This window comes from Acomys russatus, chromosome 24, assembly GCF_903995435.1.
Source record: "Acomys russatus chromosome 24, mAcoRus1.1, whole genome shotgun sequence".
In the NCBI taxonomy this organism is placed as follows: Eukaryota; Metazoa; Chordata; class Mammalia; order Rodentia; family Muridae; genus Acomys; species Acomys russatus.
Window position 1 is genome coordinate 59,258,414 of NC_067160.1, and position 16,976 is coordinate 59,275,389.

The 16,976-nt window shown below is 54.2% G+C and overlaps 3 protein-coding genes and 4 non-coding genes across 7 annotated transcripts; 5 read left to right on the forward strand and 2 right to left on the reverse strand.

Annotated features, from left to right (window-relative positions):
* Positions 1-443: 443 nt before the first annotated feature.
* Positions 444-5,848, reverse strand: Surf6 (surfeit 6). Its single transcript, XM_051166735.1, has 5 exons — positions 5,752-5,848; positions 2,577-2,771; positions 2,092-2,180; positions 1,101-1,301; positions 444-929 (listed from the first exon to the last, which is right to left on the reverse strand). Exons 1-5 carry the CDS (start codon positions 5,843-5,845, stop codon positions 450-452), a joined length of 1,059 nt encoding a protein of 352 aa, XP_051022692.1. The 5' UTR covers positions 5,846-5,848; the 3' UTR covers positions 444-449.
* A 2,091-nt stretch (positions 5,849-7,939) lies between these two features.
* Positions 7,940-13,557, reverse strand: Med22 (mediator complex subunit 22). The gene is made up of 4 exons (XM_051166495.1): positions 13,351-13,557; positions 11,895-11,975; positions 10,257-10,465; positions 7,940-8,223 (listed from the first exon to the last, which is right to left on the reverse strand). Exons 1-4 carry the CDS (start codon positions 13,471-13,473, stop codon positions 8,034-8,036), a joined length of 603 nt encoding a protein of 200 aa, XP_051022452.1. The 5' UTR covers positions 13,474-13,557; the 3' UTR covers positions 7,940-8,033.
* A 283-nt stretch (positions 13,558-13,840) lies between these two features.
* Rpl7a (ribosomal protein L7a) lies at positions 13,841-16,930 on the forward strand. The gene is made up of 8 exons (XM_051167057.1): positions 13,841-13,874; positions 14,042-14,162; positions 14,432-14,581; positions 15,397-15,537; positions 15,727-15,806; positions 16,052-16,182; positions 16,410-16,479; positions 16,763-16,930. The coding sequence occupies exons 1-8, from the start codon at positions 13,872-13,874 to the stop codon at positions 16,865-16,867; spliced, it is 801 nt and encodes a 266-aa protein (XP_051023014.1). The 5' UTR covers positions 13,841-13,871; the 3' UTR covers positions 16,868-16,930.
* On the forward strand, positions 14,253-14,327 carry LOC127207809 (small nucleolar RNA SNORD24). Its single transcript, XR_007833009.1, has one exon. It is a non-coding gene; the product is annotated as a small nucleolar RNA SNORD24 (small nucleolar RNA).
* On the forward strand, positions 15,578-15,652 carry LOC127207805 (small nucleolar RNA SNORD36). Its single transcript, XR_007833006.1, has one exon. It is a non-coding gene; the product is annotated as a small nucleolar RNA SNORD36 (small nucleolar RNA).
* Positions 15,914-15,985, forward strand: LOC127207807 (small nucleolar RNA SNORD36). Its single transcript, XR_007833007.1, has one exon. It is a non-coding gene; the product is annotated as a small nucleolar RNA SNORD36 (small nucleolar RNA).
* On the forward strand, positions 16,254-16,320 carry LOC127207808 (small nucleolar RNA SNORD36). The gene has a single exon (XR_007833008.1). It is a non-coding gene; the product is annotated as a small nucleolar RNA SNORD36 (small nucleolar RNA).
* Positions 16,931-16,976: the final 46 nt, after the last annotated feature.

The window sequence follows — 16,976 nt, forward strand, 5'->3', positions numbered from 1 at the left end:
AACAAAAACAAAAAAAGAAAATGAGGCTAAAATGACAAGAAGCAGGAGGACCATGCAGATAGCCCTGGAGCTCTGGTCCAGAACCATGCCTGCCTAGATCTGATTCTCCAAGAACTCCTGTGGGCTCTTCTGTTCCCAGGGACTTGTGCATACAGAATCAGTAGTCACGGCCTTTTGTTCTCATGGCCACTGGAAATACTGGTGGGCAGGAAGACAGTGGGGTGCCCCCCACACCCCCTTCTTTCACAAAACATGGGCACAGCATAGACCCCCTTCCTCCCTCTCAGGACTGGAGGCCACTGTCCTGCTTTTAAAGACGCTGCTGAAACATCTTGGCATGGGTGCAGGAACTGTGCTGACCTCATGTAGGACACCCAACCTGTCACCTAACCCTGCGTCGGCACTGCATGCCACCCTCACGCCCCAAGGGTGGAGACGGTGCCAGCAGCTCAGGAGAGGCCAGCGCGCTCCAGGTCCTGTGGCAGCACCCGGCCCTTCTTGCGGGCTTTCTGCAGCCGCCGCTCGGCCCGAGCTGCCTTCTTTTTGCGCAAGTTCTGGCGCCGTTTGTCCTGTCGCTGCTGCATCTTCTCCACCACATGCTCTGAGCGTTTCTCCCAGCGGCGCTGCCGCTGTGCCCGGCGCTTCTCCTTGCGCTTCAGGGCCTCCTGCAGCAGGTGCTCATTGTCGCGGATCTTCACACCCTCAGCCTTGTACAGCAAGTTGGTCCATTTCATCTTGGTCTCCAGCTCCTGGGCCTTGCCCACATCCTGATCTCGAAGCTCCTCCAGCCGGCCCTGCCGCGCCTGCAGGCGCTCCAGCAGCTGCCTGTAGTTCCTGCCCGTCAGCGGCGTCAAGTTCCCCTTCACCTTCTGCCGCTTCTCCCTCCTGCGCTGCACCTTGCTGGCTGGCTCCTCTTCAGTCACTTCCACCTATAGGTAAGAGGCACAACAAAGCGATAGCACAGAGGACTCCCAGATCCCACCAGTGACAGAGACCAATGACATGGCCTTTGCCCCTTCAGATGGGCGTCACCAACATGCACCTACACCATCAGCAAGCAGCAAAGTTGGCCAAAGACACTCAGCCCAGATGGCCCCCACCTTATTAAAGATCAGCCCCTGCTGCTGCAGCTCCTTGCAGGCCACTTCTGGGGGCTCCTTGGCTGGTTCCTCCTTTTTCTCAGCCTTTCCCGCCTTTTCCTTTGCTCGAAGCTCCTTCCGCTTCCTCTTCTTCCGCTCCCTCTCCTGCTTTCTACGCTGTCTTTTCTCTAAAGTGGCAGCAGACAAACCCTTGGTGCTGCCCTGAAGGTAAAATAGAAAAGGTGGGAGGGTTCAGCCATGGGGTTTTTCACCCTCAAAGCCCTTGTCTGCAATATGGCTGACCTGAGAGGAAACCCTCATGCAGGCCACAAGTCCATGGTGTCCATGTCTCACCAATGTATGACCTGTTACCCAGATGCAAACACCCCCAGTGTGGTGAGGAACCACGGGTTGAGAATCGTGGCTCAGCTTTCAGGCCCTCCAGCATACCAGAGCACCCCGTCTTGCATATGGCCATCCACCGTGCTAGAGTTCAGATGGAGTGCCTGTCCTGAGCACCGTATATTCTGCTCATGAGACACAGGGGTTGAGTGCTCTCAGCCTTTCATCCTGTGCCACCACCAGAGAGATCACTGTGTGTCTGACCAAGCCAGGCCCGCGCTGCAGGACAGGGGGCCACGAGCCTTGATTCTCCCATCTTAGGAACCTGGAGACAGGGACTGGCATATCCTGGGAGGGAGACGCTAAAGGTCAAGAACAGAGCCTTAGAAAGGGGTTCAGGGAAGCCAGCACAACGCAACAGAGCCACGGCTCGTCAGGTCACCTCACTTCTGGACACTGACCTTTAGAGGGACAACTCAGGCTACACTTTAGCTATGTGGTATGAGTGGAGGCAGCTCCCCAAAAGAAAGAGGCCATGCTTCAGAGGGACACAGAGCGGCCACAAGGCAGGTGACCCTGGGGACTGAGGTACTCCAGGAAAAAAACTACTAGCACAGAAGTGGGGAGGGCAAAACTCTACAAGCCTTGCTCAGGAGGGCGCCCCATTTACCTGGCCCCGGGCCAGCTGGATCTTCTCCTGTAGCCGCTGCCGCAGGAAATCCAGTGCAAAGACAGAATCAGGCGCCATGCCTTGGCTTTCTGCAGGAAAGGAAACTAGGCTGAAGGGGGAGTTGTCCACCCCCGCACCTCACTCACCCCACCCCACTTCTCCCCTTCCTTCCCCAGGGCCACTTATGGATGTACAGGCCACCAGTAAGGTCGACCCCAGTTCCTTTAAGACAAGTTACTAACAACCACATTATGAGATTGGTCCCTATGACAATTAGCAAAACAAATGTACCTTGCCACCTGGCTGTCATGCAGCCCAGGACCATCATGAGCTCTTATGTCCCATTTGCCACTGAGCTCCTGTGCTCTTCACTCCCCAAAAAGTCTTGTATCATTACCATGCACCTGCTGGTACTTTTGAACAGTGGGGGCGTTTGTGTCCAGGCCCACGCTGGCCCTGACCAGGCATGTCCCGGAGCCCCTTACCTTTAGGAGACTCTGGGGAACTGGAGTTCTCCTGTTTGGATTCCGTTGGTTTCTTGGCCCTAGAAGAGGTGGGAGACTTCTTCTCCAGGGCTTTAGTCTTCTTCTCAGTAGCTTTTTGCTCCTGAGATTTCTTTTGTGTTTTCTTCCTTTTCTTTTTCAGGGGCTCGGCAGCTTCTGAGCCTTTGGTTCTGACACCTGAAATACAAAACAAGCTGAATCCCTTCCCTCTGACCAGCTCAGGAAAGAAAGGTCCTACAAGGCACTGACCCCAGAGATGCAAAGGCCCAAGTGGCTAAGCCAGTACCACCTGCTCAGAGCTTAGAGCCAACAACTGCCTGGGCAGCAGGTAGCCACACAGCTGTAATCCCAGCATTTGCAGGTTAAGTCACTCGGATAGCTGAGATCTGAGGCCAGGCTGGGCTACAGTGAGATCCTGTCTAAAAATTAAAAAAAAAAAAAAAAAATTTTAAAAATTTTTTTAAAACTCCAAAATACACTTGGCCCAGCAGTTATTTATACTAGGAACAGAAAAGAAACTCCGGCTTCAGGGTGGTCACACCCCATTAGCTAAACATAAACACCTACTTCCAGGAACAAATGATGGCGCTGCTAAGACACTTTTTTCTCACTGTCCGAAACCAATCACTGGGCTCAGCTATGGCAATTTCCTCCTAAATAAAACCTTCCATCTTGGCAGAAAGTTCCTTAAACTCAGGAACTAAACACCAAGGCTTCAGGAAGTCCCTAAAATTGACCAGATTCCCAAAAAACCCTCTTCCTCAAGCAGGAAGGCCAAGCAACACTTCGTAAAGCACAGGCACTCTCCCACCTGTCTAGCTGCAAGTTGTACAGCTTTTAGGATCCATCACCCACGCTGGGGTGGGCTTTGGGGATACTTTGGCCTGTCGCTGGTTCTGTCAATGAGAATCCCTGGAAAGAAGCCATGTCTGCACAGACTGACTGACTCTTTAGAACTGCAGTGATGTGGAGAGGGTTAAATGGTCAGGTCTGACACTGATTACCTTACCTCTGCTCAGCTTTAGCCCCGTGAAAACGCTGTTCCTTGCCCACCTCTAGCTGACTGATAGATAACAAACCTTTTGAAGTCTATTAGCTTAGCAGACCAACCTGAAAGTTAAGAATGTCAGCAGCAGCCAGTGTGGTGCACACCTGTAACCCGACACTCGGCAGGCAGCAGCAGGGGGATGCCCTGTGAGTGTGAGGGTACCCTGGCCTACAAAGTGAGATCCAGGACAGCCAAAGCTACACAGAGAAACCCTGTCTCAAAACACCAAAAATAAATAAATAAATAAATAATAGAAATGAATGAATAAATAAATAAATGTCACCAGCTGCTGGGCCTATAAAAGCTTTCTTCATCTTGCTGATGTAAACACCAATGTATCTTAAACTTGCCTTGACTTTCTTTGTTCTGTAAAAGTAACCTAAGTCCATGTTCCCAGGCCATGATCCTTCAAAATGGGCTCCAGAGTAAACTATTTACTGTTTGAGGTGAGAGTTGTGGGTTTCAGTGCAGCATGGCTGAGTGGCTGCTCGTTTGTCTCTTCCCACATGGTATCATACTGCAAGCCTCACTCACGTTAGGCAAGTGCTCTAACACTAACTCCTATTTCCAACCCTCGTTTTTCCTTTCTGTGAGTTTATCTTTATTGTATTTTAATCATGTGAGTGTGTGGAGTATATGCACCATAAGTGAAGGTATCCACTGAGTCCAAAAAGGAGTGGATACTGGGGGACTGATCTGGTCCTGGTCCCCTCCCAGGAGCTGTGGGTACATGTAACTGTTGAGCCATCTCTCCAGTTCTTTCTTTTTACTTGTTTGTTTAAGACAGCATCTCAAGCCAGCAGTGGTGGCACACACCTTTAATCAATCCCAGCATTCCAGAGGCAAAAGCAGGTGGATCTGATTTCAAGGCCACCCTGGGTCTACAGAGCAAATACCATTCCAGGGCAGCCAAGGGTTACACAGAGAAACACTGCCTCTAAAAACAACAAACCCACGGAGTCTCACTACACAGTCTCGGCCATCTGGAATTCACAGTGAGCTGCCTTGCTTCTGTTTGTCAAGTGCTGCTATTAACGGCATGTGGACCACCACTGCCACCCCCAAAGACTCACTTAATTTTATGAGTGTTGGTAAGTATGTATGTCTGTGCATCAAGACTGTGCCTGGGGGGCTGGAGAGATGGCTCAGGGGTTAAGAGCACTGACTGCTCTTCCAGAGGTCCTGAGTTCAATTCCCAGCAATCACATGGTGACTCACAACCATCTATAATGTGATCTGATAGTATACGTAATAATGAATAAATCTTAAAATAAAAAACCAAAATAAGTAAATAAATAAATGTGCCTGGAGCCACTGGAGCCACCAGAAGAGGGTACAGAGCCCATGGAACTAGAGTCAGGGACTGTTGTAAGCTGCCACATAGGTACCAGGAACCGAATCTGGGTCCTGTGCAAGAGTAACAAGTGCTCTTAACTCTGAGCCATCTCTCCACCTCTTTTTGCCCTTTTTTTTTTTTTTTTTTTTTGGTTTTTCGAGACAGGGTTTCTCTGTGTAGCCTTGGCCATCCTGGACTCACTTTGTAAACCAGGCTGGCCTCGAACTCACAGCGATCCGCCTGCCTCTGCCTCCCGAGCGCTGGGATTAAAGGCGTGCGCCACCACGCCCAGCTGCTTCTTTTTGCTTTTTGAGAGTTGCTCACGCAGAGAAGAACTTAAATCATTGGAGCCTAGACGGGCCGGCAAGTCTTGGCCTGGAGATTCTTCTCCTCAGCCTCCCCACCAAGCAGGCCCAGCCGCGATAACTTTTTTTTTTTTTAATATATATATATAAGACTTACTTCCACTTCCAATGATGAGGCAATGTTAGCATTTTAAACTAAAAGGCCAAGAACGGAGTGTGCGTTCTTTCAACACACACACACAGACAAGAACTGAAGAACACACAAGCCAGTGAGAAAACTCGGCGACCTCTTCACACGTGCAGTAGCAAGCACGTTTTTCTTTCCGTTCGAGTCTGGTAGTTCCCAAACTACATTCCCCTCCACCTTGCCCCGCCGCCGGCACCCGCTGATTCTCGCACCCCGCGTGTTGGGTCCCGTGCGACGGCGTCCTTCCTAACCCCGAAGGCTTCTCGGGTAGGCAGCCTTACCCCACTTGCTCTTCTGCCGCTCAGGGCCAGGCTGCGCGCAGATCTTCTTGGCCAAGTCCTGAAGATAGGCATCCTTAGCCAGCAGAGAGGCCATGGCCGGCACCCAGGACCGGCGACACACTCGGAGGTTCCCGCGGCCCTGAGCCCAGCCGGAAGCACCGTGCACGCAGGCGCCACCAGCCGAGCAATCGATTGCCAAGCCTGACCGCACCGGAAGTGTCTCCTGCGCAGGCGCCGCCTGTCAACGCTCGCGGTCGCTATTTGCTCCCGGGTAACGGAAGCCACCACCGAAGTGTTTCTCCAAGTCAGGTCTCTGTTAGCAACCTAGCCAGCCAGACCCTGAAGCCACGGCGTACGCTGCCGCTACCCATCCGGAGCTCGATTAGCAAGGCCTGAGAGGCCGGCTAGTCCTTAACCCGGAGGCGATTCTCTGAAAGATGCAATCTGAGCGTGTACGGGTCCCAGCGAGCTTCAAGACCCCAATCCGGCCCTCCGCGCCCGGCATAGCGAGGGCCACTCTAGTTCCTTCCCTACTGTCGGGCTGAGCCCAGAACCCGGCCTGCAAGGCGGTGCCCAGCACCCCACAGCCACACCCCACACACAGAGCAAAACACTAGGAGGTATAAAAAGCCCTGGGGAACAGCTGGAGACATGTAGTGATGGTACTGGGCCTTTAGGGATGAGAAACCCTTTGCAGGCATACAGATGGCGCTGGAGTTACTTCTATACGAAGAAATGGTGAGGAAAGCGAGCCCCAAGCCGGACCACTAACAGGCCTTGCTTTAAAGTGGAGCTTTTTGCGTGGGTCCTGGCCACTCACAATGATCTCGTGGTGGGGCGGGGCGGGGCAGGGGGGGTGGATACAAAAGCTACATTCCCAGCGAGCTGCACAAGCTGGAGAAAAAGACAGCGGTACCCCAAATGAGAAACGTCGCTTTTAAATGTGAATAGAGAATTGACCAAAGAATCTGTCTTCCGTTAAAGCTTTTGGAAACCCTCCCTTGACCGGGTTTCTCTGCGTAGTCCTAGTTGTCCTGGACTTTGTTGATCAGGCTGGCCTCGAACTCACATCGATCTGCCTACATCTGCCTCCCGAGTGCTGGGAGGCTGCGCACGCACTACCACGCCTGGCTGGTAACCCTTCCTAACCATCGCTTCAGGTGTGTCTTCCTCAACTCCTCCAGCCTGTGGCTCCATAACACAAACTCTTCCAACAGTTAACCACTGCAAACATCACTAATGCTAAATTCCCTCACTGAGAGCAGTGACTTCCCCCTGCCACATACGTGTGCGCTACATTCTGTTTGGCTCTGTAGGTGCTGGGCCACCTGGTGACCAGCCCATGGTCCTCATAGACCCTGGACGACCACTTTCAAGAATGAAGCATGCTGATGGTAATTAAGAGTGACAGGCTGAAAGCACACACCTGCCCCAGAACACTGGTTTCTGCCTGTCAGTGATGAGCCTGGGACTGGCTCCTAGTTCCTAGTTCCTAGTTGTATCTGCCACTTAACTTTGCCCCTCCAAGCCTATGGCTTCTAAGATTCAGGCATGACAGATAGTGCGAAGTTGGGGTGGCACCAGAGGTGCAGGTGCTGCAGTCACATAGAGCTTGCAGTACAGGCAGATTTTTTTTTCATTCATTTACCAAATGTCAAGACCTACAAGACACTAGTGGGGGGACCCACAGGCAATCTTGGACTGATTGGGGAAAGAAAGATGAACAACACAAAAAGGTACTGTTTTATTCAACAATCGGATCGCGAAAGTACAGAACGGAAATGATGGTGGAGTCCAGCAAGACGGCCTGGCTAGCTGCCTCTCAGTCTTGCTAGGACTGTCAGCTGTGCCACAGACATTTGTGTTCCAGGCACCAGGCCACAGACAGGGCTCTCTACATAGGAACAGGAGCCTAAGGATGGGTGACTGGACTGACTAAGGTCATCGAGGACCTCACAGATCTAAATAACAAGCTGAGACTGTCTTCCTCTCACCAGCCACCCTCCTTATTCAAGGTCCTCAGTGGGACATAGTTTCACCTGGCAGTCAGGAAGGCAGCTATTAGAGATGCAAGGCGTGCTGCCTGTAAATAAATGAACAGCGTTCCCTAACTATCACAGAGAACTGGCCCTGGCCTGGCCAGGTTCCTGAGGCTACAGTGTCTCCCGATCCCAAAGTCTGCAAGTGGGAGCTGAGACTGCAAAAAGCTAGGCTTGGTGTGCATCCTTTCTGATAAACGAGGGCCCTGGAGAGGGCTGCCCTGAGAAGGTACCCCAAGAGGTTCAGGTGTGTTCCGTGGGACCAGGGCCACCACCATGCGAGTGGGCAGAGGCTGCAGACTGCAAGGGACCAGCACCAATCTCCGGGGACGCCAGAAGAGGGGCTGAGAGGCCATCAGCGGAATCTGTGTCGAGGTCCAGCCTCCAGTAAGCTTCGCACAGAGGCAGGTCATTAGCTTCGCAGAGACTTGAGCTTTGCCACCACAAGAAACCCCCAGGAGTGACAGGAGCAGGCAGAGGAAAGCCAGGGAGGGGAAAGCAAGACAGATGCAGAGTTAAGAAATGACCATCACCTGACTGCCTCCCCTTCCTCTCCTCTGTGCTGGCCCCTCTGCTAAGCACTTCTGGCCACCCCTGGATCCAAAGAAAGATGGCATCAACAGGCCACGTGACTTAGAGAAGCGCTCCCCGTGGGCCACATGTCCTTCCTGGCACCTGGGACTCTCCTTGTCCCTGTAGGTCTCCTCCTGACTGCCCACCCCTTACCAGCAGGGTAGTGATAAAACTATTACAGAGCTCTTGGTGGCAGAGACCTTTGTCTGTCCCTACCAGTGCCTTGGCCTAACTAGGTAACAGTCAGGACCAGACGCCGGGGCACCTCTCTGCGCACCACTGCTCCAGCCCTGTAGTGTCAAGTCCTAGCTTCAGGCATTTCATTTCCCTGTGTTACACGGGGAAGACCAGAGGTCGGAAGAGGCCAGGACTGTGCCTCCGCGGACATGGCAGTGGCTCCCTGGAGCACAGCTGCTTCCACAGCTGTCTCATCCTCACAGGGCCTTGCACTTCCCCCATGCCTGTCCCCAGCAGTCCCTCTCAGAACTACCCAAGCCAAAAAGAGTAGCATCCCCAGGACAGTGGAGGGAAGGCAAAGCCAAGAGGAGCAAGCAGTGAGTCAAAAGGCAGGAACAGCCATGCAGTGGGGCAGCGGGGCAGCAGGGCAGCGGGCGGGCCGAGAGGGTCAGGTGAGACCACACAAGGTAACTCATAGGCAGAGGGCAGCTGCTTTACCATGAGAGAGGTGACTATCCAAAGGGGACACAGGTTGTCCCAGAAACTCGTGCATGTGACACAGAGGGACGGAGGCTTTGGAAACCTGGCACTCTCGGTTCCTGTCTTAGCAATTTCATCCCCTCCTCCCTAACCCTGTACAGGGCCGATCCCTCCAAGTGCCCTTGATGCAGTAGCTGTTTAAAGGGTAGTGACAGGGAGATAGGAAGGGACGCACCCTTGGGTGGGTGTTAGGCTCTGCCATTTTGGGGTACAGAAGATGCTCCCATTTATATGCTAAGCTGATGACTACTGCGACCCAGGAGAGCCCTAGAACTCTCTGGACAACTTTAGAACTGCTCCAGCTGAGCAGTGACACCGAGTCTAAGACGGAAAAAGGAAGCCGGGACCACATCCACAGCAGCTCTGGACAGCTGCGGCTCCTGCTGCAGCTTCTGTGCACTGTCAGCAAATCGACCACCAGGGGAAACCAGGTTAGCTCTGGACGGAACCTAAACTTCAAGCTACGGGGGTGGGAGCAAGGCCTCCACTCTCCAGCCTCAGTGTCCCACATATTTCCCATTGGCCTCTCTGGATGGGAAAGTGTCAGGTTTCAGGATCTGAGTGGCCCTGGGGATGGCCAGGGACAGATCCTGCCTGCTGCTATCCTCTGGAGCTAGCGTAGGTCTCACCCAGGAGACTCCAGCTCCATGAATGAGGCTAAGCTGGCCAGGAATAGGCTATCCAAGTATCCCAGGCCACTCGGCTTGAGCGCCGTCCTCCTCCTACCCTGTGGGGTGCCCACCTCTACCCTGTGGGGTTTGATGGCATCCACATGGAACTGAATCTCTCAGCAAGCAGTGGGCAGTGGTGTCCCAGAGAGTGGACAGAGTTATAGACCTGGAAGGCCACAAGGGGCCAATCCAGCCTTGGCTGAAATGTCTAGACAGACAGAGATCTAACGTAGTAAGGCAGAGACTGCGCTGCCCAGGAGGGCTTCCTTGCCCCCTGGGGGATGCCCTTTTCTGGCCTCAGCTGCTGACACGGAGTTCTGTGTTTTCATCCCTCTTCATTGAGGGGAAGGCCTGGGGCCCGGCTGGTGGCTGGCTGTCCATCAAATGCTCTAGCCAGGGGCTCTGCTGCCAAGGAGGACTTGGAAAAGCACGAGGCCCTTGCGGGCCCTGGCTGGGCTGGGCGGGCAGCCGGCACCACCTGCACGGAGCCCTGCCCTATTTGTACCTGGACGAGTAGTACTCCTCCTCCAACTCGTACAGGTCAATGGAGACCTCGTCCCGCAGGGTGATGAGCTTGCGGTCGCACTCCTCCTGCAGGGAGCGGAGCTGCTGGTTACGCTGGTCGATGGCTTCGTTCACCGACGGGAAGTCATTGAGGATCAGGAACTGCTTGAGATCAGACACCAGCTTCATCAGTGACTCGCCAGCTCGGACCTGCACCATCGCGATCAGGGTTAAATGTGAGAGGAGGCAGAGGCAGTGGCCCTGCGCTGTGAGGCCAGGGCTGGGCCAACAGTGGGTTCTCTGCAAGTCTCAGGTTCATGGTCCACAAAGGAAAGTACCAGCCAGCACAGGACCATCTGTGGGAAGGGAGGGGCAGCACCCACCCCGAGCACAGGTGGTGTGGGGAGGGAGGAGGAGCACCCACCCCGAGCACAGGCGGTGTGGGGAGGGAGGAGGAGCACCCATCCTGAGCACAGGTGGTGTGGGGAGGGAGGAGGAGCGCCCACCCCGAGCACAGGCGGTGTGGGGAGGGAGGAGGAGCACACACCCTGAGCACAGGCGGTGTGGGGAGGGAGGAGGAGCACCCATCCTGAGCACAGACGGTGTGGGGAGGGAGGAGGAGCACCCACCCCGAGCACAGGCAGTGTGTGTGTGTGGGGGGGCAGCACCCACCCCAGCACAGCAGTGTGGGGAGGGAGGGCAGCACCCACCCCGAGCACAGGCGGTGTGGGGAGGGAGGAGGAGCACCCACCCCGAGCACAGGCAGTGTGTGTTGGGGGGGCAGCACCCACCCCAGCACAGCAGTGTGGGGAGGGAGGGCAGCACCCACCCCGAGCACAGGTGGTGTGGGGAGGGAGGAGGAGCGCCCACCCCGAGCACAGGCAGTGTGGGGAGGGAGGAGGAGCACACACCCCGAGCACAGGCGGTGTGGGGAGGGAGGAGGAGTGCCCACCCCCAAGCACAGGCGGTATGGGGAGGGAGGAGGAGCACCCATCCTGAGTACAGGCGGTGTGGGGAGGGAGGAGGAGCACCCACCCCGAGCACAGGCAGTGTGTGTGGGGGGGGCAGCACCCACCCCAGCACAGCAGTGTGGGGAGGGAGGGCAGCACCCACCCCGAGCACAGGCGGTGTGGGGAGGGAGGAGGAGCACCCACTCCGAGCACAGGCGGGTAAGTTTGCCCACTGCAAGGAGCTTCCCTCTCAGACCATGTGCACCACCTGTGCATCCCACTCAATGCCCAGACTCCACCCCAAGTTTCCTCCTTTCCCAGGAATGGCACAACTGCAAGTTGGGCAGGATTCACTGGGGTCTGGGCCCCCCACATCGTCATCGGCTTATACCCACTGCACAGACACTGGCCTGCTGGGCTTTCCCTGCAACACGTCACACATCCTCACACGTCACACATGACCCATTAAGCCATTTACCTGTCCATTCACAACCAACCTTGGACACCCTTCATGTCACAAGAATGACTACCGCACAGAGCGGCCATGACCACCTGTGTGCCCTCCTCCCACTGCCCACAAGGAGCAGTCTCCTGAGATTGCTCTGCCCCACTCCACTGTGCCCTTGTGTTCCTTTGCTCTGGACTCTATCCACAACCCCTACACAGTGTCGTCCACCCTGGCCACTCACGATGTTGGCAGCTCGGACGTGCATCTCGTAATTGTCCTGTTCACCCTGAGTAGCCCGCGACACCTGTGTCTCATCCTCAATCTGAGGGCAAATAAGAAAGCCTAGAGTCAACACACGCAGCCAATTGGCTTAGCCTGGCTCACAGGAACCCAACAGCCAACGGCCGCCACCACCCCATGCCACCACCACAGCCTGTCTGTCAGGCCTTCCTGCAGACCCAGCACGCTATTTCCTATCTAGACAGCTTGCAATGTCCACTCCAACCCCCTCTTGTTCTGTGGGTACCAATAGGTGACTGCATGCCAAAAGGACACTGCCAAGTCTTTTTGGGAAAGTTTACATGAAATAAGATGTTCAGTAAGTCCAGGAGAGCCAAGGTTACACAAAGAAACCCTGTCTCCGGGAAAAAAAAGATGTTCAATAAAGGAGTTAAAAGACAACATATATATGTAATATAATATATATATTTTATATATATATATATGTTTTTAAAGACAGGGTTTCTCTGTGTAGCTTTCGAACTCACAGAGATCCACCTGTCTCTGTCTCCTGAGTGCTGGGACTGAAGGCTTGTGAACCACCACACTTGGCTAAAAGACAAAACTTTTGATCTTTGTTTTAAAGGAAGGCTCTCATGTAACCCAGGCTAGCCACAACTATGTAGCTAAGGATAGCCCTGAACTTCTGATTCTCCTACCTCCACTTCCTAAGTCTGGCATTAAAGGGTTGTGCAAATGTCTGGTTTACTCGGTGCTAGGGACTGGATAAAGCAGAGCTCTGTGACTGGAAGGCAGCGCTTTACCATCTCACCAGCATCCCCTGCCAGAAGGTGTCTTTTCAAGTGACCATTCCTGGGCAGGCACCATGTTGAGCAGTTGACTAAGCAAGGCTCCCTCACAAACGCCTGAAGTGCTGCTCTTACTGTCCATCTTACAGATGGACCCGCTAGAGATTGACACAGATCTCAGTGGGCTTGAGGCACCTCAAGATTCTTTAAATAGAGCAGCAGTTCTCAACTTGTGGGTCTCCTTTCATGGGGGTTGCCTAAGGCCATCAAAAACATATTCACATTACGGTTCATAAGAGCAGCAAAATTAGTAATGAAGGAGCAACAAAAATAGTCTTATGGCTGGGGGTCAGCATAAAAGGTCAAACTTCTACGGCAGGGGAGAAACTCAGCCCAGATAACTAGTGCCTAGTAACTAAAGTAGAGCTCTTAGCAATTGGCCTACAGTCCTCTACGCTGCTCTACCCGCGCATGTCATTATGTGGCTGTTCTATTTACCTGCCGATCTGTTCTTTTAAAGCCTCGTGGCTCCCACACGCACCTGACAGGTCTGTCACATTCTCTTTCCATCCCCATCCCCGTAGTGGAGTCTAGACCCATTACCCAGGCCCCAGGGAAAGCCAGCTCCTCCCTTCTCCCATGGCCTCGGAACAGCGACCACGTACGTACCTTGGCGGTCTTGATGATCTCGGTGAAGTTGTCCATGATGGACTTGATGTCGTCCTTGAGCCGCTTGTTGTAAGACTGCAGCAGCGTCTCCTTGCTCTGGGGCAGAGCTCTCTGCTGGGCCATGGCGAGCCCTGGGTGAGAGCCACAGTCCGGTGCGATCTGAACCGAGCACTCAGCAGGGTAAAAGAGAGGTTCGCTGGAACAGCTCCCCCCGCGAACACTTGACCCGCAACGGCTCCTTACCGCTCAGGAGCAGAGCACCCACTCACGCGCCCCGTTTTCCTTCCCTGCTCCCGCCGCCCGCCGCCTCTCAGGTCGCTCCTTAACACCTTTGGTCCCGCCGGCCTCCGCCAACGCGCAGCCGCGGCTCCTCAAGCCCCGCCCCCGCCGACAGAGTTGAGGAGTGAGTCCTGTCGCTTTAAATCCGGAATCCCGCGCGGGCGTCTGCTCTCGCGATCTCCGCGGCCGCTTACATAATACCCACAATTCCCTTTTCTTTCTCTCTCCTCCAGCCCAGCAAGATGGTGAGTGAGTGTGGGTGCCCGCGCGCTATCCGCCACCATCCGCCCCTCGCCGCCGCCTCTGATCCTTTCCCCGGGAAGGGAGCGGGAGCGGGCGGCACGCGGGGAACGGCTGCGCCCGATGGGATGGCGGGAGCTAGAGCCTCACGGGGATGCTCTCTTGTGCCCAGCCCAAGGGAAAGAAAGCCAAGGGGAAGAAGGTGGCCCCGGCCCCCGCCGTGGTGAAGAAACAGGAGGCCAAGAAGGTGGTCAACCCTCTGTTTGAGAAGCGGCCCAAGAACTTCGGCATCGGTGAGAAATGGCGTCGAGCGGGCGCTGGGCGTGCTGGTGCGAGCTGGCCGCCCGGGGCCCCCGTTGCCAGGGAGAGCGGTGGTGATGGCGTGCAGATGATGTGAACGGATATTTGCTATCGGAAATAACGGTGATGACATCCGAACCACCAAGATCGCTGATGCGCCGACCCCGACCCCCTCCCCCCCCTTCCTGAGCGCCCCGCGTGCTGCCGTCACGCCCGGAGGGGCCCCGTTTGCATCTGTCTCCCCCCTCTCTCCGCTTCCCAGGGCAGGACATCCAGCCCAAAAGAGATCTCACTCGCTTCGTCAAATGGCCCCGCTACATCAGACTGCAGCGGCAGAGGGCCATCCTCTACAAGCGGCTCAAGGTACCTCCCGCCATTAACCAGTTCACCCAGGCCCTGGACCGGCAGACAGGTGAGGAGGCTCTGTGGCACGGAGCCGGGTCGCTTGCTCCCCGGAGCATCTGGCGGGTGCTGAGTTGGTCGGTTTTTTACAGCGCACGCCACGTTAGAACAAGTGATGGGAGCTGGGTAGCGCACGCCTTTAATCCCAGCACTCAGGCAGGAGGCAGAGGCAGGCGGATTGTTGTGAGTTCGAGGCCAGTCTGGTCTACAAAGTGAGTCCAGGATGGCCAAGGCTACACAGAGAAACCCTGTCTCGAAAAACCAAGGAAAAAAAAAAAAAGAACAAGTGATGGGGGCTGGGAGGTGTGGGCTTCGGTAGGAAAAGGGTGCTTGTTGTGTGGGCGCGAGCGCTGAGAATCCTCGGTGCCCATACATACATAAGTGGAGGTGTGGGGGGTCCTTAGTAACCGCTGCCTACAAAACAGGGTGGCGTGGGGAAGCGATTGGGGAAGGTGCCCAACGTTGACCTCTGGCCGTCTCATCGGCGCACATCCCATACAAGAGTAGATTTTGTAGTAAAAACAGGGTCTCTTGTGGAGCTTGGTCAGGCTGGCTTTGAACTGGGAGACTTCTGCCCGTCTCCCAAGTGCTGGGATTAAAGGCATGTGTCCCCAGGGTGGTTTTGGGGTTTAGTTTAGTTTGTTACAGGTGTAGGTGCATGCCACAGCTGTACAAGGGGTTCAGAGGCCCACCACACGATTTTTAATACCAGGCTGTTATGTTACATGACAAAGGTTAGAATTGGGCACTTGGGAAGCTAACCTGTCCTACATAGCAGAGCTCAGATCTCAAGCTTAGTGTCTAACTGAAGAATGTTTTCCCCAGCTACCCAGTTGCTTAAGCTCGCGCACAAGTACAGGCCAGAGACAAAGCAGGAGAAGAAGATAAGGCTGCTGGCCCGAGCAGAGAAAAAAGCCGCTGGGAAAGGGGACGTCCCGACTAAGAGACCACCTGTCCTTCGAGCGGGTTGGTAGCCCCTGGGAAAGGGAGGGTAGTAGGGCAGGCTGTGCAATGATGTATGAATTTCTTCACCTGAAATTACTGTGAAGAATGAAATCGAGCTTTTTAACCCTGAGTCACAGCTTGGTGGAACTGCCTTTTTGGTGACTGTGGTTAGCAGGCCAAGCACTCAGGCAAAGTGGTTTTGTGTTCCAGGGGTCAATACAGTCACTACCTTGGTGGAAAACAAGAAGGCTCAGCTGGTGGTGATTGCCCATGACGTGGACCCCATTGAGGTAGGTCTGGCCGGCTTTTAAGCAACAAGTGCAGAACCAGGGTCCCTTGGTTCTGGAGGGTGGATCCGTTTTTGCTAAGTTGGGAACAGACCAGATTTGTGTGGCTCTTGCAGTGATGAGAATCTTTGACTGAAGTGACCTTGAAGTGCAGTTACTTGAGCTTTTTAACCCTGAGCAATTGCCACAGAGCAGCAGTGCAGCTACTGCTTTCGCCTCCAGCACCTACAGTTCATGCTTGCTTCTAGCTGGTGGTCTTCCTGCCTGCCCTGTGTCGAAAGATGGGGGTCCCCTACTGCATCATCAAGGGAAAGGCCAGACTGGGGCGGCTGGTCCACAGGAAGACTTGCACCACTGTTGCCTTCACACAGGTTAACTCGTGAGTATTCGGGACTGTCCCTAAAACTTGCCTTACCTACCCACACCTTACCCTCCCAGCTTTGGGGCCATTTGCCAGTGATGGTTAGGAATTTCTTCACCTGAATCAACTATGTGGTCACACTGTATCTGAGGCAAAAATTAAATAATAATTGGGAATTTATACCTGCTTCCCTAAGAGTAATAAAATCCTTCAAACAACTCCCCCCCCCCCCCTTTCCTTGTCAGGGAAGACAAGGGTGCTCTGGCTAAGCTGGTGGAAGCTATCAGGACCAATTACAACGACAGATATGATGAGGTGAGCAACTCTATACAGAACATGGGACTGGCTTGTTGGATTTGGGTGCCCACTGAGTAGAGTAGCCAGGCGTGGTGGTGCACGCCTTTAATCCCAGCAGAGGCAGGTGGATCTCTTGAGTTCGAGGCCAGCCTGGTCTACCAAGCGAGTCCCGGACAGCCAGGACTATGAGAGAAACCCTCTTATAAATGAAAAATAGAACCACTGAGTACAGAATAGTGGTTCATCTATGAATTAAAGGTAGGGTGTTAGGCCAAACTGACTACTGCTTCTGTCATTTCAGATCCGTCGCCACTGGGGAGGCAACGTCCTGGGTCCTAAATCTGTGGCTCGCATTGCCAAGCTGGAAAAGGCAAAGGCTAAAGAACTCGCCACTAAGCTGGGCTAAATGTACACTGCTAAGTTTTCTGTACATAAATATAATTACGAAATTATCTTCATCATCTGTTTCTGGTTATTTAGGTTGCTGCAAGGATGTGCTCAAATTGGCACTGTCC